A 22,348-nucleotide genomic window follows, 5' to 3' on the forward strand; every position below is an offset into this window, starting at 1 on the left:
AACATGTCATGAGCTGATGCTTGCTCCTCCCCACCCTCCATCTGGTATTCCCTATGTTTGTTTGGCCTATTCTCTTTCTTTTCCAGGAATTTACTGGTAGCAGGGCTCATGTTAAGCATCTAGGAAGCTCTATGTTCAATCCCCAATATATCTAGTAGGTCTAGGGATGGGGGTGCCTGCCTGAAACACTGAACAGACATTGTCAATCAGTGCCAACAATACTGGGTTAGATGGAGTATGGGCCTCCTTTGGCAGACAACAAGTTCCTATGCTGCTATTTTGTACAGAATGTCAACAAGACTTACTAGTTGCTGAACTAGTGTAAAATATAAGATGTTGTGAAGCAGAAAGTCAGGATGATGTAGTGATTTGAGTGCTGAACTCTGGAGACCATGGGGCTTGACAGACGACCCCAAAAGGGTGGGCTAGAGTCGCCCATTTTTCCTCCTGATGGACGCCGCAGCAGCCAAACTGTGCAGCCTCCCTCTGTAGCAAAAAGAACCCACTGAAAGTGGTCTCTTTTTGCTGCACGCGGTGGGCGCCATGAGTGCATCATTGGTGCACTGTCATGCATCAATGATGCAAGCACGGTGCCGTGACGTGCATATGTTGTGCTGCGCTTGTATCATCATGGCGGCCCTGTGTGGATGAGAGGCCACCATGATGGCGCTGCCGCTGCACACTAGTACTCGGGACCATGTGGTCACTCTGCAATCCCCAGCCCTAAAATCGGCCCCAGACTGCAGCTTTCCAGCAGTCTGTACCAGGCCTATAGGTCAAATCCCAGCTCAGCCAAGGAAACCCATAGGGTGACCTTGGACAAGCCACACTCTCTCAGCCTCATAGGAAGGCAAAGGCAAACCCCCTCTAAGCCAATTTTGCAAAGAAAAACCCATAATAGGGTTGTTTTAGGATTGACATAAGTTAGAAATGTCTTGAAGGCACACAACAACAAGTTGTGAAGCAACAATGTTCAAAGGTACACACAAATTAATATTAACATCAAAACTGTTTGTTGCCTTCCACTTGTTCAAATATAACATTTCTGTTTCATGGATTCAGAGCATTATGCAGATTTTGCTCCCCTCCCCCATTTTTATGGTTGAAAGCAGAGCCATCTTTAAATACTTAAGAGCTTCTGCCTAGCTTCTGAAGCATTCAATAACCAACCAGGTTTTAGGGTATTTAAGGCCCCAGGCCAAGCAAACATGTCACTCTATGGGTGTGTGCTATATTCAATTAGTGTTAAACAAGTCCCATTAGACACCTGCCTTCCAGGTGTGTCAAAAACATGAATGCACTGCATTGATATTCTGACTCTGAAAGCAGCCAAGCCCATGTCCTCCCAAGGATAAAAGCAGCCAGATTCAGGTGTTTTTCCACCAGAGCTCCACTCTTTAGCTCTCCTTCTCTGGCAGTTTCTTTCATAGAAGCCATCCACCAATATGAGCCGGCAGTCCTACAGTATCAGAGCAGGTGGTGGTGTAAAAGGTTTTAGCACAGCCTCTGCCATCATCCCAAGTGGCAATAGATCTGGTTTCAGCTCACTTTCTCTTGCTCGAGCTGGTGGAGGTGGTTTTGGTGGTGGTGGTGGAGGAGGTATTGGAAGGATCAGTATTGGCAGTGGTGGCAGTGGTGGCGGTGGCTTTGGCAGCAGGAGTCTTTATAATCTTGGTGGTACTAAAAGAATTTCTATCAGCAGAGGTGGCAACTTGCGCAGTGGATTAGGTGGTGGTGGAGGGTTTGGTTTTGGTAGTGGCTCTGGCAGTGCGTTTGGTTTTGGTGGAGGAGCCGGAGGTAGTGGCTTTGGGTTTGGTGGTGGAGGAGGTGGAGGAGGAGGATATGGTTTTGGTGGGGGGCTTGGTGCAGCTAGAAGTTCCCTAGGCTTTGGTGGTGGTGCCGTACCTGGGGTTGGCACCATCCAAGAAGTGACCATTAACCAAAGTCTCCTAGCACCGCTCAATTTAGAAATTGACCCAGCCATCCAAGAAGTACGGAAAGAAGAGAAGGAACAAATTAAGACACTCAACAACAAATTTGCATCTTTCATTGACAAGGTGAGACTTTAGTCTTCTATTTCATGAAAAGGTCATTATATGTAGGCATAAAGATACTGACAGAGAGAAATGTCTGACTCAAAATGTTCTGAAACAAATGGAATAACTGATGGATAGGAATCACAGTTTTAACAGAGATGTATAAAAGCTCATCAGAGTAATGATGCTAATATGGATTTCAGTACTGAAGTTCAATATTTTAAATATTTTGAAAGGATTATAACCAAACTCATTTAGCATCTTTATCTTCTTTGAAAGCTACAATCCTGGCAACCATCACTGGGAATGCTGGGGACAGGGGTGAGGAGGATTGAAGAAATAGAAGAGACATGTAACATTTTTGTGAGCAAAATGGATCTTAATAAAGTTGCTTGAAAATCTTTTTTTCACCCAAAATTTTATTTGGGAAAGAAAAATCCGAGTTTGAACTCAAGTTCATGTAGTGGATGGATTTAATTCAAAAATTGGACAATAATTTCCTTTTCCTTGTCCTGTTCTCCACTGTTTCTTCCAATGAATCTGTTAGAAAAAGGTTCATAGCTCAAGAATCAAATGAGTAGGTGGGCAAACTTTGGAAAACTGGGAGCTATTATGTTTTTGTACTAGCACCCTAAGGCTTACTAAGCAGAGCCAACCGCAAATATTTCAGAGCTAGAGGAACAATTGAGTTAATTACCTATTGCATGCCATGAGCTGCCTATTAAAATATGTCTATAAAAATATACCTGTTAAAAGAGCTGACTATTAAAAGTTGGTATATAAAGATCAGGGATTGTAATGCAAAACTCTCAAAATGGCCAGTAGGCCTGTACTAAAATCTGATTTTAAAATTAAATGAACAGTCACATTTTATAGTGCCAGCTAAGAAATAAGTGCTAACGTGGTGAAGTGGTTTGAGTTTTGACCGGGACTGAGAGGCTAGGGTTCAAATCCCCGCTTGACTATGGAAATCCATGGGGTGACATTGGGCAAGTCATACATTCGAAGCCTAAGAATAAGGTAATGGCAAGCCTCCTCTGAATAAATTTGGCAAGAAAATCCTATGTGAAGGTTACCATAAATCGGAGTTGACTTGAAGGTACATAACAACAGTAACAAATAAATAATTGACCAGTAGGAGACCAGCCAAGACAAAGAAATCTCTCTGTGTGGTCACTTCCAGTCTTACAGCCTGTAAGGTCCTAGAATTGAGAGAGAGGGAGGGAGGGAGATTGACTGCTAATCACCCAGATCTCAGAAAGGGATGTGGTGACTTAGTTCTTAAGATGCCATTTCTGATGATCTGAAGATTGGAAGGTTGGCAGTTTGAGGCCCAAGTGCTGCAAGATGGGGGTAAGCTCCTGTCACAGTCCCAGCTTCTGCCAACCTAGCAGTCTCAATGCATGCAAATGCAAGTAGATGAAGGTACCATTTTGGTGGGAAAGTAACAGAGTTCAGTGCAGTCATGCTGGCCACATGACCACCGGATTCATCTTCAGACAACACTGGCTCTTCGGCTTAGTAACAGAGATTAGCATCACCCCCTGCAGTAAGTTATGACTAGTGATGTAAAGAATTCTCGTCAAATAACACAAAATATCTGTTATTTGAAGATTTTGGTGGAGTACAGATGGCAGAAAAGGGGTGGTCTGCAGCCGCCCCTTTTCTTGCCAGGTTGGAGGCAGGGCAGCCTCACCGGCAGCCCCTGCTGCTCCAACCTGGCACTTTTCTAGGCCCCGTTTCAGAGCTCCTTCTCACACCGCTGTTAGGCCGCCACAAGCAGCCTGGGACGGCACAAACACGTCACACCCGCGCCACACCGTTTGGACATGGCATGTCCATGATGTCATAATGTATCAGAATTTATATAGAAATTCCTACTTTATTATAAAATATGTTTAGAATTGTGAGGCTGGAAAGAAAATGCATCTGGTAGTAATGCCTGTGAGAAGGTCCTTTCCAAAGTAGTTATTTAAGTACAAATTTTGAGTGCAAATTTTTCTATAGTTTTGTTTTTTTTAAAAAAAAATCACAAATTAATGGGGAAACAAACTCAGTGAACATAAGTAAAACTGGAATGAATTTGAAATAGACTAAACCATCCACTTTTAGTGAAGTTAATTCATGATTACTTCATCACATCAAATGTGGATTCATCTAGCTCCTAAGGCTGCAGTCTTTTATACATTTTCTTGAGAGTAAGAGCCCAAATAGACAGGCAAAATAAAGCTGCTTTGGGTCACTTCGGAGGTGAGCTGTTTAAATGATGCATGCGTGCTAGGAGGCCAGAAGCCGTGCCAAAGCCATGCTCCAAGGACTGGAGCATGGATTTGACACAGCTTCCCGCCTCTTAGGGCGCATGCATCATTTAAACAGCACACCTCCAAAGTGATCCAAAGCAGCTTTATTTTGGCCTGTCTGTTCAGGCCCCTAAGTCCTGCTTAATTCTGTTACATTTACTTCTCAAAAGAGAAACAAATACCTTCCTTCTTTTTAAAAAGTTTCTAGTAGAGCACATACTCTGCATGCAGAAGGACCCAGGTTTAAACACTGACATGTATAGAGTTAAAATATCCCAGTTAGCACTGCTAGAACAGAATCCTTTTTTTATTGTTGAGGAAGCTAATATTGTGTTGGAGATAGAAGGTAGCTTCATGTTTCCCTGTCTTTCAGGTCCGCTTCCTGGAACAGCAGAACAAAGTTCTGGAGACCAAGTGGGCCCTTTTGCAGGATCAAGGACTGAAATCTGGTTCTAACAAGAGCAACCTTGATCCACTCTTTGAGGCCTACATCAATAACCTAAGGAGACAGCTCAGTGGTTTGATCAATGAGAAAGGCCGACTGGATGGGGAGCTGAAGAATATGCAGGATATTGTTGAAGACTTCAAGACCAAGTAAGTGAATATCTGATAGCTAAGAGTTCTATCTGTCATTTTAAGATAAGAATTGGGTATTAATAATAATAATAATAATAATAATAATAATAATTTGTTTTATTTATATACCGCTATTCCAAAGATCATAGCGGTGAACAGCAAGTAAGCTAATGAGCAAGTAAGCTAATTTGCCCCCAACAGTCTGGGTACTCATTTTAGCGACCTCGGAAGGATGCAAGCCTGAGTCAAGCTTGGGCCCTTTTGCTGGTCTTGAACTCGCAACCTTGTGGTTTTGAGTGAATGGCTGCAGTACAGGCATTTAACCACTGCGCCACCAGGGCTATATGGAAGAGAGAGAGAGAGAGAGAGAAACTGAGTTGGGGTGGCAGAGAATAAACATAGCAAATGACCAAGATATTGCCTACTTTAATGTGATCCAACATAGATTCAAAGATGTCCTCTGGAGCTAAGAGGCTTCACACAGAAGTATAAAGGAGAATGAATGCATTTGAACACATTCGTACAACTCATGCATCAAATGTGTTTAGAATGTGCCTATATATACTTCAGGAAAGGGCAATTTAGTTTATGGTATTTGAACTACAACACTGAGAATCTCCAGACAACATAGATTAGTCTTAAAACATAATCTTTCTAAGATCCAAGTAGAATGTTAACTCTGTATTATTATTATTATTATTATTATTATTATTATTATTATTATTACTATTATTATTATTATTAACCTTTATTTATATAGCGCTGTAAATTTACACAGCGCTGTACATATAATCTTTTAGTTAGACGGTTCCCTGCCCTCAGGCTAACAATCTAAGAAGACACGACACAAAAGGAGAAGGGAGTGGTGGTGGGGAATGGGATCAGGTCCAGCAGTTCTTCTCCACCTCTGAGACCTGGACCAAGGCAGATGGACTGGAGGAAGGGCTTGGCTTCTTAATGGATGCTTAAAAGGAGGCTTCCTGGGTCAGAGAGGGGCTCACCTCTGGGAATGCTTCTCTAAACAATATAGTCTTTAATTCAGTTTTGAAACTGGGTAGAGAAGTGATGAGGTGTGCATGTGGGGGAAGAAGGTTCCAGGAGTAAGGGGCAGCAAGCGAGAAGGGACGAATTCGGGAGGAGGCAGTGGTAGTCCTACACTGTGACTACCAGAGCGGAGAGTGCGAGTAGGAATGTAAGGAGAAAGAAGGTCAGATAAGTAAGGAGGGGCCAATCCATGGAGGGCTTTGAAAGTCAATAACAAAAGCTTGTATTGGATGCGGAAGGGGAAGGGGAGCCAATGAAGGGAGGATAAAAGAGGTGAAACATGGTCAAAGCGGCGAGCGGATGTGACAATACGGGCAGCTGAATACTGGACAGAGATTAAAGGATAGAGGTGTGAAAGAGGAAGCCCTGTCAGAAGGAGGTTACAATAATCTAGTCGCAAAACCACTAGGGCATGGACCAGAGTCTTGGCAGTAGAAGCTGAGAGGAATGGGACACATCTTGGCAATGTTGTGGAGAAAGAATCTACAGGCCTTGGCGGTGGCCTGGATCTGGGGAATAAATGACAGAGAAGAGTCAAAAATGAAGCCAAGACTGTGGGCTTGATGAACCGGTTGAATAGAAGTGTCGTCAACAGAAACAGAAAAGGAATAGTGAAGGGTGGGTTTAGGTGGAAAGACAAGAAGTTCAGTCTTAGACATGTTGAACTTCAAGTGCCGAAGCCACATCCACTGAGTGATGGCAGTCAGACAAGAAGAAACTTGCTGTTCAAGCCCCGTCGAAAGGTCAGGGGTGGACAGATACAGCTGAGTGTCGTCGGCGTACAGATGATAGGAGAAACCAAAAGAACTGATGAGTTTACTTAGAGACAGTGTGTATAGAGAGAACAGAAGGGGACCCAAAACAGAGCCCTGGGGAACTCCAACAGATAGGGGAACAGAGGACGAAGTCTGACCACCTGTGACCACTGCAAAAGATCTGTCTGACAAGTAAGATTTAAACCAGTCGAGAGCAGAGTCGGAGAACCCAAGGTCAGAATGTAAATCAACCAGGAGACAGTGATCAACAGTGTCAAAGGCTGCAGACAAATCAAGAAGAATCTAGCAGCAGCAGCAGCTACTGCCAAAAGAAAAGGAAAGGGGAAAAAAAGATGTCAACCGAAAACAGAAAATTATTTTATTCAGATTGCACTGTACCATAGAGATGACTTTTGATTAATTACCTTTGAAGAAATTAAAATGATTTTGACATTTACCAGTACAGAAACATTCCTCTTGTTTTATTAGCTGCTGAAATAATACCAAATTTCTGAAAAACAAATAGAATAGATTTCTGCTTATCTATTGCCCCAAAACAAAAAGTAGTAATGCTCCTGACAGGTAAATTTACCAAAATATTTTTCAATATCTCTGGACTACATAAACAAAGAACTCTCCCATCCCATTCCCAACTGTCTCAACATACTTTAAAAAAAATAATAAAAATGTCATGTTGATTAATATCAGGGAATGCTGAGAAAGCATTTTATAGACACCATTATTACTAATAACAATACTAAGAAACAGTGGGAATTGGCTACTGACTCATCACTGAGTCATACAGCCATTAATTTTTGATGTGGTGAAATCAACACTAATCAACATTTTCAGTGATTTTTGCTGGGTGAGACCAGTTGAAGGGAATGCTTCAGCATGTACTGATTGCACCCTGGGAACATTTTTAAAGGTGAGTCAAACCAGGATCTAGTAAATCATGATCTAGACATGTTGTGTCAGTGTGTCACTCTGGCCTCTAAAATCTGCAAGAGTAGTCAATTTGGCTACCTTTCCCCCCATGTTCCCCATTTCTAAAAAGACGCAAGTACAGTCTGCCACTGAATCTGCAGACTAGTAATCCCTAGATTTTAGCATCTGGATTTTACCATGCCCCATGTTGTCTCTTTCTCTGTTTTCTTTTTTGTTGGTTTTGGTCATGTGCTTGAGCACCTATGATGTTGTATGAAATATAACAGTATGGCTTCATTAATGGTGTAATAGGCATGGTAGAAGTGGTGATGGGAGATAGGCACTGGAATTTCTTGAAGGAGAAGACGCCATGGTGAATTATGTGTCCCATGTTAATTGGGTGATGAATTTGCTCTGGGTTTTAGTTTGAACTCAAAAGATGCTAACCAAGGTGTTGAACATTAACACACACATACACACACACACACATCTCAAGGACCTTGGATAACTCATTTAATGGTCAAACTATGGAAGTACCAGCTGCCACTGAGAAGTTATGCCAATTTGCCATTGTGTGTGTGTGTGTGTGAGAGAGAGAGAGAGAGAGAGAGAGAGAGATAGAAGTGGCAGATGGGGGGAGGGGAAATACCTAACTTTTATAATGCTGTATATATTATTATGGTGGATTTTTTCTGATAACTGAAAGCAAACATTGCAAACTGAAAAGGACTGAAAAGGGATTTATATGTGTTTTTGATTAATAAGATCAACAATGGTACCTCATAGTCAATTACCTGTGCACACCTTCTCATGGTATCTAATGATAGGGCCAGTCTTGGATTCCGACAGATGATGTGGGGATTTAATGAAAGGTGGTGAGGTGTGTGACAAGTAATAAGCCAGTTTGCCAAGAGAAACTCCTATAACCTGTATGACACAACCTGGACTGCTATCTCAGGACACACCACACTGGGACAATGAGACTTCTCAATAAAAGGTGGAATTAATGTGAGAGTTTTCCTCCAGGTCAAATTGGCTAATGAGATTTGGGGATTTTACTGCCTTCTTCTGGAACTTGTGTATTGCCTCACTTGCTTGAGTCATCTGGGAGAGGAATTTGCTTTGCAAGCAAATTATTGTTTCTCTTCATGGAATGGGGGAGAGAATTTCATTGGGTTTCGATATGAATTTACCAAAAATTTGTTAGGATCTTCACTATTACACTGATATTTTTTTTAAAAAAAAAACATTACCAGTAAATCTGAATGTAGAAGAAACCAAAGCTGATAGGTTTGTCTTCCCAGGCCCCAGGGTTTGAATGTTTTCATCTTTTAACAGTCTCAGTTTGAGCCCTGCTGTGCTTTTAATCATGTGTGACTTAGGCCCTGTCTCCTTGGGCCAAAAGGCCTGTTTCCCCCCCCTGTTCTGGTGTCATCCTGTTTGAAAGACATATGTTCCAAACTACAGTTCTTGTGTAAGCGGTGAGGATGACATCCAGCATGTTCCTCACCAGAACTCGAGGTCAGAATGACATGGCCAACCTTGTGATCATTGCTGGGTGCCTCATTCTGACTTCAGAAGTGAGTGACCAGCTGTGGCAGCAGATCCACCTAGCAGCTCTGCAGAAAGCCCTGCACAGAGAGATACCACAGTGCAAGAACGGAGGGGCACCCAGCAATGATCACAAGATTGGTCATCTCATTCTGACCTCAGAGTGAGTAACCTGCAGTAGCAGCAGATATGCTAGGTGGCTTAGCAGGATACCTGTGCAGATGAATGCTATGGGGTGGGAACAGAGGTCTCTGGATCTTCCTGGAAGAGCTAGAGTAACAGGTAACTTTTTAAAAATGCATGTTAACTGGTTTATACTCAAGTTCTGGTGAGGAACATGTTGGATGTTGTCCTCACTGCTTGCAGAAGAACTGGGAAATGACACGTGTCATTTAAATAGGATGACACCAGAATAGGGGGGGAAACAGGCCTTTTGGCCATGCAAACAGGAGCTAAGTCACACATGATTAACAGCTTGTGTGCTCCTCCTGACTATTAACCTTTGCTATCTTGAACATAGTATGAGGTGGCTTGACAGCACCCTGCACCTATCCTGGTTTAATCTGTGAAATGTTGAAAGGTACAATAGTATGAAATTAGAGGTGGGAAATGTGTAGTCCTCCAAGACTGTTTTTGTGGTCCTCAACCCCTCCATCATAAAAGCCAGCAGCATAAATAGGCTAAACATTATAAGCTTGAACAATGTGCGTTTCTAAAATGCAGCAAATTAAGTACAAGGTGAGTAGCCTTTCTGATTTAAGGTGCTACCACAAAAAAGTCTCATTTCAAAGTTGTCACTCATGTGACCACTGATAATGTAAGCTCCCTTAAAAGAATAGCTGATCATACTTTTGTTATTCTTTGCCCAACGAAGGAGAGACAAGTAATGTTTTATTTTTGCTCCCATAGATATGAAGAGGAAATCAATCGGCGTACATCTGCTGAAAATGAGTTTGTTATGCTCAAGAAGGTGAAGTGGTATTCATGGAAAGTTAACAGCCTGCTCTATTATTTGAAATGCCCCCAAGGTTCTGTATTCAGAGTAACTCTGACTGGATGTGAAGTATTAGCAGTAATTCTTGCATCCAAGAAGTATTCAGCATATTTTATTCAGAAACAGAAGTCACAATCTTTGGTGCATCTCTTGGTATATTTCATAGTGATTTAGAAAGCAGACAAAGGAGTGTTCATGCTGACAAGCCCAATGTTCTGTGAATCTGTTCAGCATTTTTTCCTTTGCATTTTTTCTGCAGCATGGAAGAGAGAAAAGAAGCAGTAGAAGAGAAAGGGAGGGTTAAGTGTGAAGAATTCCATCATGTGAAACCCTAATAAAATTCAGTGAACAAGGCCAAACAATTACATGATAAAAACCTCATCTGAAACCACTCTGAGATAACTGCATGCACAAACCATGCAGTTGTGAAGGACATACATGCAGGCATGTGGTTTGGTGTAATGGTGGGATAGTCCCTCCTTCTCCAGAACCCTCCTTTTTCATGACCATAGGTAGTTTTTGCTCAGGATGATCTAGAAAAAACATATCATTAGTTCTGTATTTTTGAGTGATTTGTGTGAGGCACCACATGAACCTTGGGATGAAACTGCCTCTGGTCTTCCATTTGTAAGCTTGAGATGTATGAGAAAGGGGTGGCAATAGTAGCTGAATGTGCTGGCCTTGGGTACTGGTTGAGGCAGTGCCATGGATGGCCCATGGTCAGAGTCAGAAAAGGAGAAAGGTCATTTCTCTGCTGCTGGATAAAAAAAAACTACTGTCCATTCATCCTGTGCAGACAAAATTGTTCTTTACCAGGGTGAAACATTTTTAAAAATATATTTTAGGCATGCTGTCTTTTATAATGTAATCCTGAATGTATCAAAGTATAAGTGTTTCACCCAGTGAAATCTAAACTAATTTGATTTTTACTGTCTTTTTAGGATGTGGATGCAGCATACATGAACAAAGTGGAGCTGGAAGCCAAAGTGGATTCCCTAACTGATGAACTCAACTTCCTGAGGGCCCTCTATGAGGCGGTATTAAGTCTTCTTATACTCTTTGACTAATATTGAGGAAATTAAACCCTGCTCTTTAATCCGGAATCAAATTCTAGTATGAACAAGTACATAGGTCAGCCTTCCATTCTCCTCTCACACTGTAGTATATGAATAATGCTTCTTTAAGGCCAACTCTTGGAAGGCCTCTGGCAAAGGAGTCCCTACTGACATGACTGGTGTCTAGCCAGGATGCCAACACATTATAGAGCACATTCCTCCATCCAGGCCAAGTCTTGATTATAGAGCACATTCCTCCATCCAGGCCAAATCTTGATTTGAAGATTTAATGTTTGTAGCAAAGGAGAGTAGTGCAGAGCCTTGAAGTTGACCATCCACTCAGCATTAGTACCTGGACCACAGACTGAGTGCCCACACTGGTTATCTGGTCACAGCCCTTTTCACTATGGAGAGGTGTAGGAGGAGGAGGAGACTGACTTTAAAATGCCGTAAAAGTCATCAGGAAGACATGTTTTAAGTTTTAAACTCCAGTTTCCAAAGCAATATCTTGACATGAAAACATGACAAGCTGACTCTGAGCAAATGCCAAATTTTGAATATTTAAAACTCCTTCTCTCCCATGTGATGAGCCAGTGTGGTGTAATTGTATGAGCATTGGGCTACAACTCTGGAGTCTGAAAACCAGGGATTGGATCGAATCTCTGGCTGAGCCATGAAGGCACACTGGGTGATCTTAGGCAAGTCACACCTCAGAGGAAATCAAACTGCCTCGGAACAAATCTTGCCAAGAAAACCCCATGATAGAGTCTCCTGAAGTAGGAAATTTCTTGAAGGCACATAGCAACAACCACCATATGGTGCTGATTGCTACAAAGGTAAATATTTCACACACTTCTGTGTGATGCTAGAAACAAACAAACAAAAAGCGGGCCTTCTTTTCCAGTCCCAAAATTGAGTGTAAAATTATGTGTGCATTTCAAACTTCTCTCCTCATCCTAATTCTCCATTTCTACACTTTCTAGGAATTGGCTCAGTTACAGGCACAGATGTCTGACACTGCTGTCATCCTCTCTATGGATAACAACCGGGACTTGGACCTGAATGGCCTCGTCTCTGATGTGAAAGCTCAATATGAAGACATTGCCAACAGGAGCCGAGCAGAAGCAGAAGCTTGGTACCAGAACAAGGTGGGCAAGCCCATTTCATACTCTCCAACTGTCCTCATAATCTTCTGCCCAGACTACTTTTTCAACTGCTTTTAAAATATCCCTATTTCTCTCTCCTCCATGCTCTTTCTCCTTGTTTCCATTGCTGCAAACTGAATCTTGCCCTCCACAGTAAGCTCAGGCAAAAGCAGACATCTACAGCCTTTGTTAGCTTGGATATTTTTCCTCATTAACAACTTTTGCCTCCTTGACCATGCTCTGATGTTGCTAGGCCACATTTAAAGTCACACAAATTTGACAGGTTTCTCCTGGTCTTTGAGAAGGTGACACACATCCCCGCTGCTCCCACTATATTCTGCCCAGAATGGAAAACAGTTCTTTTTTCTTCCTCATATGAGGCCTGCCATTACCGAGGCTGTCCAGGCACGCCTCTTCAGGAGGCAGCACAAAACAATCTTGTAAGGTTCTTGAAGGATTATGAGGAGGGGAACTGTTCAAAAATTTTTGGGAACAGGACATTCTTCAATGGTAGAGCAGCTGCTTTGCCTGCAAAAGGTCCAAGGCTTGGTCCCAAACATCTCCTGTCAAAAGCATCACATAGCAAGTGATGGGAAAGGTCTGTCTGAGCCTGAGATGCTGGAGAGCTGTTGCCAGTCTGAGTATGTGGACAATTACACTGAACAGTGTAAAGCTAAAAGGTGGGGCTGAAATTAACTTAGTTTTTTAAAAACAAAAACAAAACACCAACAACTTTCTTGCCACTTCTGCTAATGTAGACTTGACCACAAATACCTAATTCACAGCCTTTGAATTTGACCCCCAATTTAAAATCCTTTGGAGTTTGAGATCTGTCCACTATTTCTAAATGTGGATGCAAAAGCTGGGGTATGAAAGTGCTGCATTTGATGAGCAGATGCTTTTGCTTTAATGGCCTGTGAAGAGCTAGATCAGGATATTTATAAGTCAATATGCAGATCCAGACACATACTTTTTCCTCACATGCTTGGAGTGCTGATAACATTTCTGTCCTGAAGTCCTCTTGCTTAACATCTGAAAGGTTCTCCCAACTTTCAGGATCATCTATGTGTGTATGGGGAGGGGGTTCAAATTGGTTGCAATGCGAAGGATTGAAAAGACTCTGTGCACACATGAAAGACCATGGATAGCTCTATGAATCCTGGATTTCTTTAAGAATATGTATCCCTCAGTGTCAACATTTCAATCAATTTTTTTCAAAACATAAACATTTGAATTCCAGTTGTGAAATTTTACTATTTGTTTTATCTCTTTCTTTCTCTGTATTTTTATGCTGGATAGGGATGTGTGTGAGAGAGAAAGGTTTCCTCTCTGAAACCCTCAATTTCCTCTTGTCTTGAACCTGTGTTGATGAGCACTAGCCATGATATCTTACATCTGCATTAGTGGAGAATTTCACTTAAATGCAAACAGATGTTTTCAAGAACCCATCTGGATAGGGACCCCATCAGGATGGAAAAGGATTAAGCATTTGTTCCTCATTTGTTTTGAATCAAATAATTATTACACATACATATACAGCCCTAAGTTTTCCTATGTTTTTATTGTTGTTTAATGCAGGGGTATATTTAATATCATGTATAGTTTAGGGATGTAACACTCATTAATATTTGCACCCTTTATGAAAAAAGAGCTTCAACACCTGATGCCTTGTTGATGAAAAAGAAATAACAGGATTCTTTACAGTTTAGGATTTCACTGCAAAAAAGTAATTGGCACAAACATCCACATTGTTTTCCTATGCAGAAAACATTTTGGGGCCCAGAAAGGAATCTTTGTGCAAAGTCTAGATTCTTTCACCAAAAAATACTGTTTTTAAAGAACAAAAATATTCAGGAAAACTACATATGGCTTTTCTATGCAGGAATCCATGGATCTGTATAAATTGTATGAATTCTACAAAAATTGTGCAAATTCACAGATTGCTCCACAGAAAAATCAGATGTAGTATTCTTACATGTATGTTTGCTCATATGTGTAAAACCTGGTTTTTTTAACACAGGCATCAGTATAGTTTTGCATACAATACATGGTTTTCCTGGCCCCCAAAACATCTGTGCAGGAAAAACACATATTAATTCCTCCCCCCAACCCCCCCCCCCAAATAAACAGGGATTGAAAATTGCGCAGAATTGTGCAGAAATGATATATTCCCTTGTGTTTTCATAGAATGGGAAATAGAGTGGGCAAGTAGAAACTGAATAAGCAGTTATTTACATCTGCATTTTCAGTTTAGGTCACAAAGGTCATAATCCAGCACAAGTCCTCTAATGGAATTGTCTACTGATGAAAGCTGTTCATCCTTTCTTTCCCTATGTTTACTTCCATTCTGCTTTTGTAGTTTGAGGAACTCCAAGCTACTGCAGGAAGGCATGGTGATGACCTACGAAATACTAAAGGAGAAATTTCAGAGCTCAATAGGATGATTCAGAGGATACGCTCAGAAATTGAAAATGCCAGGAACCAGGTATGAAAATCTATGACTGACACTGTGTTTTCAGCACAGTGTGTAGCAGAAAAACATGTTAATTCATAGGGGACCCACTTGTTACAGTTTCTCTGGAAGAGATTGTCTGCAACTGACACCATTGGCAGGATTTTGTTGATTAACATCAGGAAATGAGAATTTTTGGGTGGCCATTGCTGGAAAAAAGCTGGACTCCTATTCTGATCCAGCAGAGCTCTCAATGGTGTTGTTTGTTAGTGGAAAGGAACATACTGACACTGCACACTGATATCTATAAATGTGTGTCAGTATATGTGTATGTGTGTGCATGTATATATGAAAGAAAGGAAGAAATTAAGGAAATTTCTTATAGCAACACATTGGAGCAAAGACAAAAAAACCCCAAAGGACATTTTTTATATTATATCAAACTTAAGCACTGTGAATCTACTTTCACTGCCATGGTTGCTTGCTATGGAATCCAGGGATTTGTAGGTTGATGAGGCACTAGAGCTCTCTGGATAAGAACTGGAAATGCCCCTCCTTAAACTGCAAATCCTAAGATTCCATAGGATGTCGTCACAGAAGTTAAAGTGGAATCCATAGCACTATAATTGTACAGTGTGAAAGGGCACAAAGAACAGAAACTGCATGTGAAAATGATATATCCTATACATGTTAACTCAGGAGTAAATTTGACAGACTTCAGTCCCTGATAGATAAGACTGCAATCTAAATTCTTCAAGGGTAAAACATCAGTAAATTACAATAACAAAGATAGTGATGATGACTGCAAAAAGATGAATGACAAAAGGGAACAAATAATTTAATCAGACCCGCTCTCTTTTTAAGTGTGCCAATCTGCAGACGGCTATTGCAGATTCTGAGGATCGGGGTGAATTGGCTCTCAAAGATGCCAGAGCCAAGCTTATTGAACTAGAGGAGGGTCTACAGAAAGCTAAGGAAGAAATGACCCGCCTATTGCGGGAGTACCAAGAGCTCATGAACGTCAAGCTGGCCCTGGATATTGAGATCGCCACCTACAGAAAGCTGCTGGAAGGAGAAGAGAGCAGGTAAGCCTAGGTCATAAGAAGCAGGTTTATAACAGGGAGGCAAAGTATACTTTCAAATTCTGTCATCTTCAATGAAAACAGATGTCTGGGCACATCCAGACACTCTGTTGAAAAAAGGAAGACATAGCTGTGTTAGTGTGGAAAATCAATATGCAAAGGGATCTTTATATGGTTATCTACTCTCCTTGGCTTTATGCAACAGCCTTCCTCCTGCCTTTGTCCCCTAATGATCATTACAATTGAATTTGTCACCTTGTCTACATACCCACAAGATTCTAAATTTGAATTGAATTTCTGACATACATAGATCTGGCTCTGGATTTTTTACTGTAAATACGCATGTAAGGAAGTAGGTTCAAGTCTACGAAAGCTCCTGTTACCAGCTTTCTTTCAGTTAGTCTCAAGGATGCTATAAGATCCCTTTCATATTGTTGAGAAAATAGTCAACCTCCATGAGATTTTTTGCATTTCACCTTTTGGCGAAAAATTCATTGGTGCAAAAACAAAAAAACAAAACAAAACAAAAAACCTCTGGATTTTATGGGAAATCATTTTAATGTAAAAAAAATATGTTGCTTTGATAAAGAAATTCTGAGGGAGGGGTGGAATAGTTGACTGTAATCAATAAGTCTCGAAAATGCCGCCCACCAAAACAGAAAAAGGTGAAAGAAAAAAGGGGCAAGTTTTGAGTATCTTTCCCATGATGTAGTGGGAAGAATGAATAATGATGTAGCAGACTGCAACTGGTGGTGAGACAATATGGGAGGACTGATCAAAGTACCAGAATGTAGGGAGCAAAGATATAAAATGGTCATTTATACTCTTCATGTGTAAAGGCCTAGAAAAGCCCAAAAGAAGATCATAAGCAAATCAGATAAAATGGATTCGGTTTATCAAGCCTCTCTTCCAGGAGAGAAGAGAGGGAAGGTTGGTTTTTTTTTTTAGGGAATTTTTATTTAAGAACTACTCTGTGGTTTACCTCTCAGTTCTCATTTATGCTTCCACCTGAGAATATTATTCCCTCATAGTACCACCTTTGTGTTTTACATGCAGAACATTGGCCAGTCCCCGAGAGCAGGCTAACACCAGTCAGATTTGTAACTCTATGCCAGAGATGTTTTTCTTTACATCTGGCTGGATCCATCCATGGAGGGATTTCGAATGGGTGAATGTGAAAAGAGTTGTGAAAAGCACAAGCACCCAATGTTTTTAAATGGCTGCAGACTGGGAAGGTAGTGGCAAGAGCTGCCACACAGTTCAGGTTTAAGGCCATGTGGGAAGATTGTATGAGGCAGCAGTTAGTAGTTACTAAAGAGCACCTGACCCTCCCAGCTTTCTTATCCAGCTTCCATACACAGCTTTTCCCAACTACAACTCCCATAATCTAAGCCATCATGGCAAAAAACACAGTTTCTTTTTTTAAAAAATGATTTTAAATTTCTTCTTCAATAGGCTCTTTGGAGAGGGAGTTAATCCTGTCAGCATTTGTAAGTACCTTGAGTTTTTATTGTTGTCGTTGTTGTCTTACTGTGTGATCCCATATGTGTCTATCCTGAAGCCAGCCCTACTGATTTTTTTGGGGGGGGAGGGGCTGACTTCCTGTTAAAGCCATCTTGTTTTTTTGGTTTATATGTTAGCTATCTGGCCAGCAATAAGTTATACAATATGAATGTGTGAAATGTATTACTTACATGATGCCCAAAATAAGGATATAAAGAATGTCCTCCAGTTTTATCATCCTTGATAGAAAGGGTGCCTGAGTTTCATTTTTTTTTTAATTGTCATGAAAAATTTCACATTTGGGGACATAAAGGAGGGAGTTGCATTGAAAAAAAATTCACCAAGCAGTCTCAAAATAAAAAGAAAACAAGTATAAAATTAAAGAAAATTCCTACCAAAAATGAAGGGAAAAATATTATTTTGTGTCCTTATGTGACAAAGTGAACTGAATGAAAATTTACCTCCCTGTTCATTGACTCCGATTTGCAGTACACTCTGTGCCTCAAGAAGGTTTGATATGCCTTGGCAAACTAAAAAGAACTTCAACAAGTTATTTGTTTTGAATTATAACACCCTGATTCCCTGAATCAGTATGGCCACTGACTATGCTGGCTCAGGGGTTCTGGAAGCTGTAATCTAAAATAATAACTTTGCCAAGCTCAGGATCTAAGCCACAAGGTGTGATGCATAGAATCTGTGTCACAGAATAAACCCCACGCAGCACTGGGCTCTCTTTTTCTGGCAATATATATAGGCATTGGCTCCATTCCCAAGGAGTAAGAATATGGGAGGATTTCCCACACTACAACTGACAATGGCCCATTACAGACGGGCGTAAAATACGTCCTGGGGACATACTAGGGTTAGGGAAAGTGCGTGTCTTATGACACACACCTAATCCTATTACGTCCCCAGGATGTACAAAATGGTGGCGCCCTATACACATAGGGGCTGCCATTACGACGTCACGAACGTGCCACCTCCAAACGGGGTGGAGCGGACGTGACATCTTTGTGCCACGCGAGGGCGCATAGAGCGCCCTTTCCACGGCAATAGAAGGAGCTCCAAAATGGAGCTCCTTCCGCGATTTGTGTCGCTGGCGCCGTCTTTACACAGCAGCACCAGCGACGCAAGGGAGAAAGGGGCCAAGTGGCCCCTTTCTCCTCCTCCCCACCGCCGCCGGGTGTCCTTGGGGCATGAAGCCCCAAGGACACCCCTTTCCAGGCCGCAGGGAAGCGGCCTTTTGCCACTTCCCTGCGGCCTGGAAAGCAGCGGATCGGGGCCTCGGAGGCTGCTGTTCTGGTAGCTGAGGCCCCAATCCGGTGGGGAAAGGATCACCTACAGGCCGCCCCAAACGGGCAGTCTGTAACGCGCCAATGTTACCTTTACTCAGAAAGCAGGATCCTATTTCCCTTTACAGCAATAATACTCAGCAAAGTACAAGGCTGTAGGAAAAGGGGAAGGCCCCACTACAGGAAACCACAGCTCTGAATCTGCAAGTCCTGAGCAGGACAGTCAATAATCAGTGCTCTTTGAGGTCTCTCATTCCTACAGTTGCTGTAAATCACAGTCAATTTAATGGCAAATAGCAGTAGTACCCAGATCTCTAACTGCCTGGGCAAAGGGAAGGAAACATGTCCAGGAGACAAGATTCACCAAGTGGTCTGAGGTGGATGCTGGTCTATTATTCAGAGATCTGACTGAGAATACATTCACATGCATGCATCTTTTGGAGGGTAAGCATAGGATTAGCTTCAATTTTTAATCTAGAAAAAAGTAAATTTGTACCCAAGGTTTCAAAAATTTAGGTAACTCTGGAGTATATTGTTAAGGGATATAATTCAAATTAGACTCCTGAACAAATTCCTAGGCCATTCTTAATACATTCTTAATTCAGATCCTTCCAGCAGAACCAGTTGGCAACCATAGCAAACATCTGTTTGTTTGTTTCTTGTCCGGAGTAAAGGCAGGTACCTTTTCATCAGGCAGATTCCCACACCCATCATGGGAAGACAGTTATGCAGTGTGGCAACTGAGAAAGGCTGTCCAAGAGGGTGGCAATCTCTCTTAACCTGCCTTAAACTAGAAGGTCTGGAAAGGGAGGATAGCAGATCTTCTTCCTGTGATCACTCTCCCAGCTGGCCACAAAATTCCACCTCCTCGCCCCAAGATGCAAAACAAAGGTGAAGAACTGTTCCTATAGCTTCACCTTCCTTCTTCAACCAGACCGGTCCTTGATGCTGTGGAGCTCTCATCCTCAGCAATGCTCTTTCCATTAATCCCTGTTTAAACAACCAAACATTTTCTGCTTTTTAAGTAGCACTGAGCATCTCTTTGTCTGCTGCCTGTATCACCGTATCACTTGGTTTGCTGCCTGTTAGCACAAGCAAATGATAGATGAAGCTGCTGTGGGGATTCCCCACCAACTACAATCTCTCTGTTGTCCCACCAGATAGAAACAGCCCTCACTGCTGGACCCATCTTCCTCACCTCTTCCATAAACATGCCTCTGACAAAAATACTTCAGTCCATGATGTCAGTCCCTCACAGAAGATAACTTGTCTAAAATAGCCAAAGAGAACGAAACCAATCCTAACCATTTCTTGTGCATACAATATAGGAATGATTGTATGACAGACACCTAAGCAACTACTTGTGTTTTCTTGACAGCTGTTGTGAGCTCCAGTGGCGGAGGCGGAGGCGGAGGTGGTCTTGGAGGAGGTCTTGGTCTTGGTTTTGGAGGAGGAGGAGGCGGCGGAGGAGGAGGTGGTTTTGGTCTTGGAAGTGGTTTGAGCCTTGGAGGAGGAGGAGGTGGAGGAGGTCTTGGACTTGGTTTTGGTTATGGTGGTGGCAGTGGTGGGGGGTTGAGTTTTGGAGGAAGCAGTTTCAGTTCTGGGAGTGGGAAAGGCATTGGGGCAGGAAGCAACTCTGGTGTGAAAATTATCTCCAAAACCTCCACTACCCAAAAGAGCATCAGAAGCTAAAACCTAAAGAAAACACCAAAAAAACCTGAGCAAGAACAAATGCACATATATCCCTACATCTCTGGTGGGCATTAGCAGTGGTGTCATGTCAAATAACTAACAACCACTTTCCATCTCTTACTCTCCCTGTGGCTCTGGAGCATCCAGTCCTTCCCTCCCTCTTACTTTCTGGCTTCTCTGTCCTTGTCTTCTCTGGTCTCTTCCTCCTCTTCCCCCACTTCAATTGGCTTCCTTTTTAACCTCTCTGGCCTCTGTGTCTTTTAAGAATTGCAGCAACCAGTTCTGGTAAACTGGTGCAAACGATCTGAGTGTCACCACGGGGCATTAGTAAAAGTCTTACCTGACACTATTCATTCAAAAAATGGATATTCTAAAAGAACTGTACACTGCCTAGAAATTTGATCACGGTCTCTCTTTTTTCCCTCCTGAAGTCCAAATTGAATTAAAGTGTCACAAAGATTCTTACTAATATTATTATTTTCAATTAACAGGCCAAAATTTAGTATAAAAAGCCAGATGTGCATAAACAGTGACTTACATTGACATTTTGTACTACAATTAAAATATGTATATGCCTGCGTCCTCAAGAATGCAAATGAACATGTATGAGTGGAATGTTTAGCCATGGTAATTTATCAAAACTACAAAGGAATGAATTGAAACTTGTCTAATATAATGAAAATTCAAAATATTAATTACATGTTGAAACAATAAAAGTCAATCTAAACAACAACTATTTATGTCTTGTCTCTTCCCCTTGTTTTTAGGACGGGAGGGGGGATGATAATTTTTGGTGGAAAAAGATCCAGGTGGGAGTAGCTCTTATGTTTGGTACATATGCACGGACTACTACAATGTAAAGATTATTTGTTAATATTTACATCAGTGGTTCCTAAACTTCAGGTCCACCAAATGTTTTGGACTTCAGTTCACAGAATTCTTGTAGCCCTGGCTGGATTGAACTCCTAGGAGCTGCAGTCCAAAACACTTGGTGGACCAAAGCTAGTGAGCCACTGATTTACATCCTTATTAAAGTGGGAAAAAAGAAAAAGGAGAGGAATGTAAAAGGATGTAAAAATATTTGTATCATCATCAACACCCCACAGAAAATGGGCACTAGTTGCAAGATCTTCTGCACTTTGTGATTCTTGGGAAAATTTATGTGCGCAAATATGCTTCTTTCCTTAGCAGAAAATATAGTGCTTGTGCACAAAGGCATCCTCATCCCTGGTGTCATCCGGTGGAGGGGGCTGGTGGGGAGGGCAAGGCAGCTAAAAGGGTGCACTCAGCCCTCTTGTTTGCCATTGTGGTGGAGGTCTCCTCATAAGGAGGCCTTCACCATTGCAGAAAAGCCAGGAGGGGTGCAGCAGCAGGAGGGCCTGACTGGGTGTCACTGCTCTTCTGGGATGTCACCCGGTGAGGGCTGCACCCTCCTAGTGACGCCACTGCTTGTATGTATGTTTGCATTTATGACTTACGCCAACCCTAAAGTGAACTCATCACAGAGTTTTCCTGGCAGGTTTCTTCAGAGGAGGTTTGGTATTGCCTTCCTCTTTGATATTCCCTTCCTCTGAGGCTGAAAGAGTGTGACATGCCCAAGGCCACCCATTGGGTTTTCACTTATGCACATGTAAATCCCATACAGTGAAATCGCAGTTAGGGCTAAAATTATTCCCTAATAGCATGTCTCCATAAGCCATTTACACTGGTTTCCTGTTTTATGTATGAAACAGCCATGTGTGAATTTTGCGCAGAATAAGTCCCAAACTGTGAATATTGTTTTTAGTCCAAGATTCGTCTCATTAGGATTTCTCAATATTAGAAAAACACATTTGTAAACATTTTTGAATATTTTAAAATATTCTTCCAATTCATAATCCAGGCCCACCCTTTTCTCTCTTACTGGAAATTGATGGAGGTTCGGTCCTGGCTGCCATTTCCACC

The 22,348-nt window shown here is 41.8% G+C and overlaps 1 protein-coding gene across 4 annotated transcripts; it reads left to right on the top strand.

Annotated features, from left to right (window-relative positions):
• The first annotated feature begins 1,445 nt into the window (after positions 1–1,445).
• LOC121921414 (keratin, type II cytoskeletal 5-like) lies at positions 1,446–20,888 on the top strand. 4 transcript variants are annotated; one of them, XM_042449489.1, is made up of 11 exons: positions 1,446–2,057; positions 4,710–4,930; positions 10,099–10,159; positions 11,125–11,220; positions 12,222–12,386; positions 14,743–14,868; positions 15,700–15,920; positions 17,373–17,407; positions 17,529–17,535; positions 18,038–18,051; positions 20,091–20,888. In XM_042449489.1, exons 1-11 carry the CDS (start codon positions 1,446–1,448, stop codon positions 20,402–20,404), a joined length of 1,872 nt encoding a protein of 623 aa, XP_042305423.1. In that variant the 3' UTR covers positions 20,405–20,888. The 4 variants fall into 4 exon arrangements, with proteins under 4 accessions (XP_042305423.1, XP_042305425.1, XP_042305424.1 ...); XM_042449491.1 differs by lacking the exons at positions 17,529–17,535; positions 18,038–18,051 and having other exon boundaries at positions 20,091–20,141; positions 20,226–20,888; XM_042449490.1 differs by lacking the exons at positions 17,529–17,535; positions 18,038–18,051 and having other exon boundaries at positions 1,446–1,845; positions 1,885–2,057.
• Positions 20,889–22,348: the final 1,460 nt, after the last annotated feature.

The sequence above is a fragment of the Sceloporus undulatus genome, chromosome 2, assembly GCF_019175285.1.
Source record: "Sceloporus undulatus isolate JIND9_A2432 ecotype Alabama chromosome 2, SceUnd_v1.1, whole genome shotgun sequence".
Lineage (NCBI taxonomy): Eukaryota > Metazoa > Chordata > Lepidosauria > Squamata > Phrynosomatidae > Sceloporus > Sceloporus undulatus.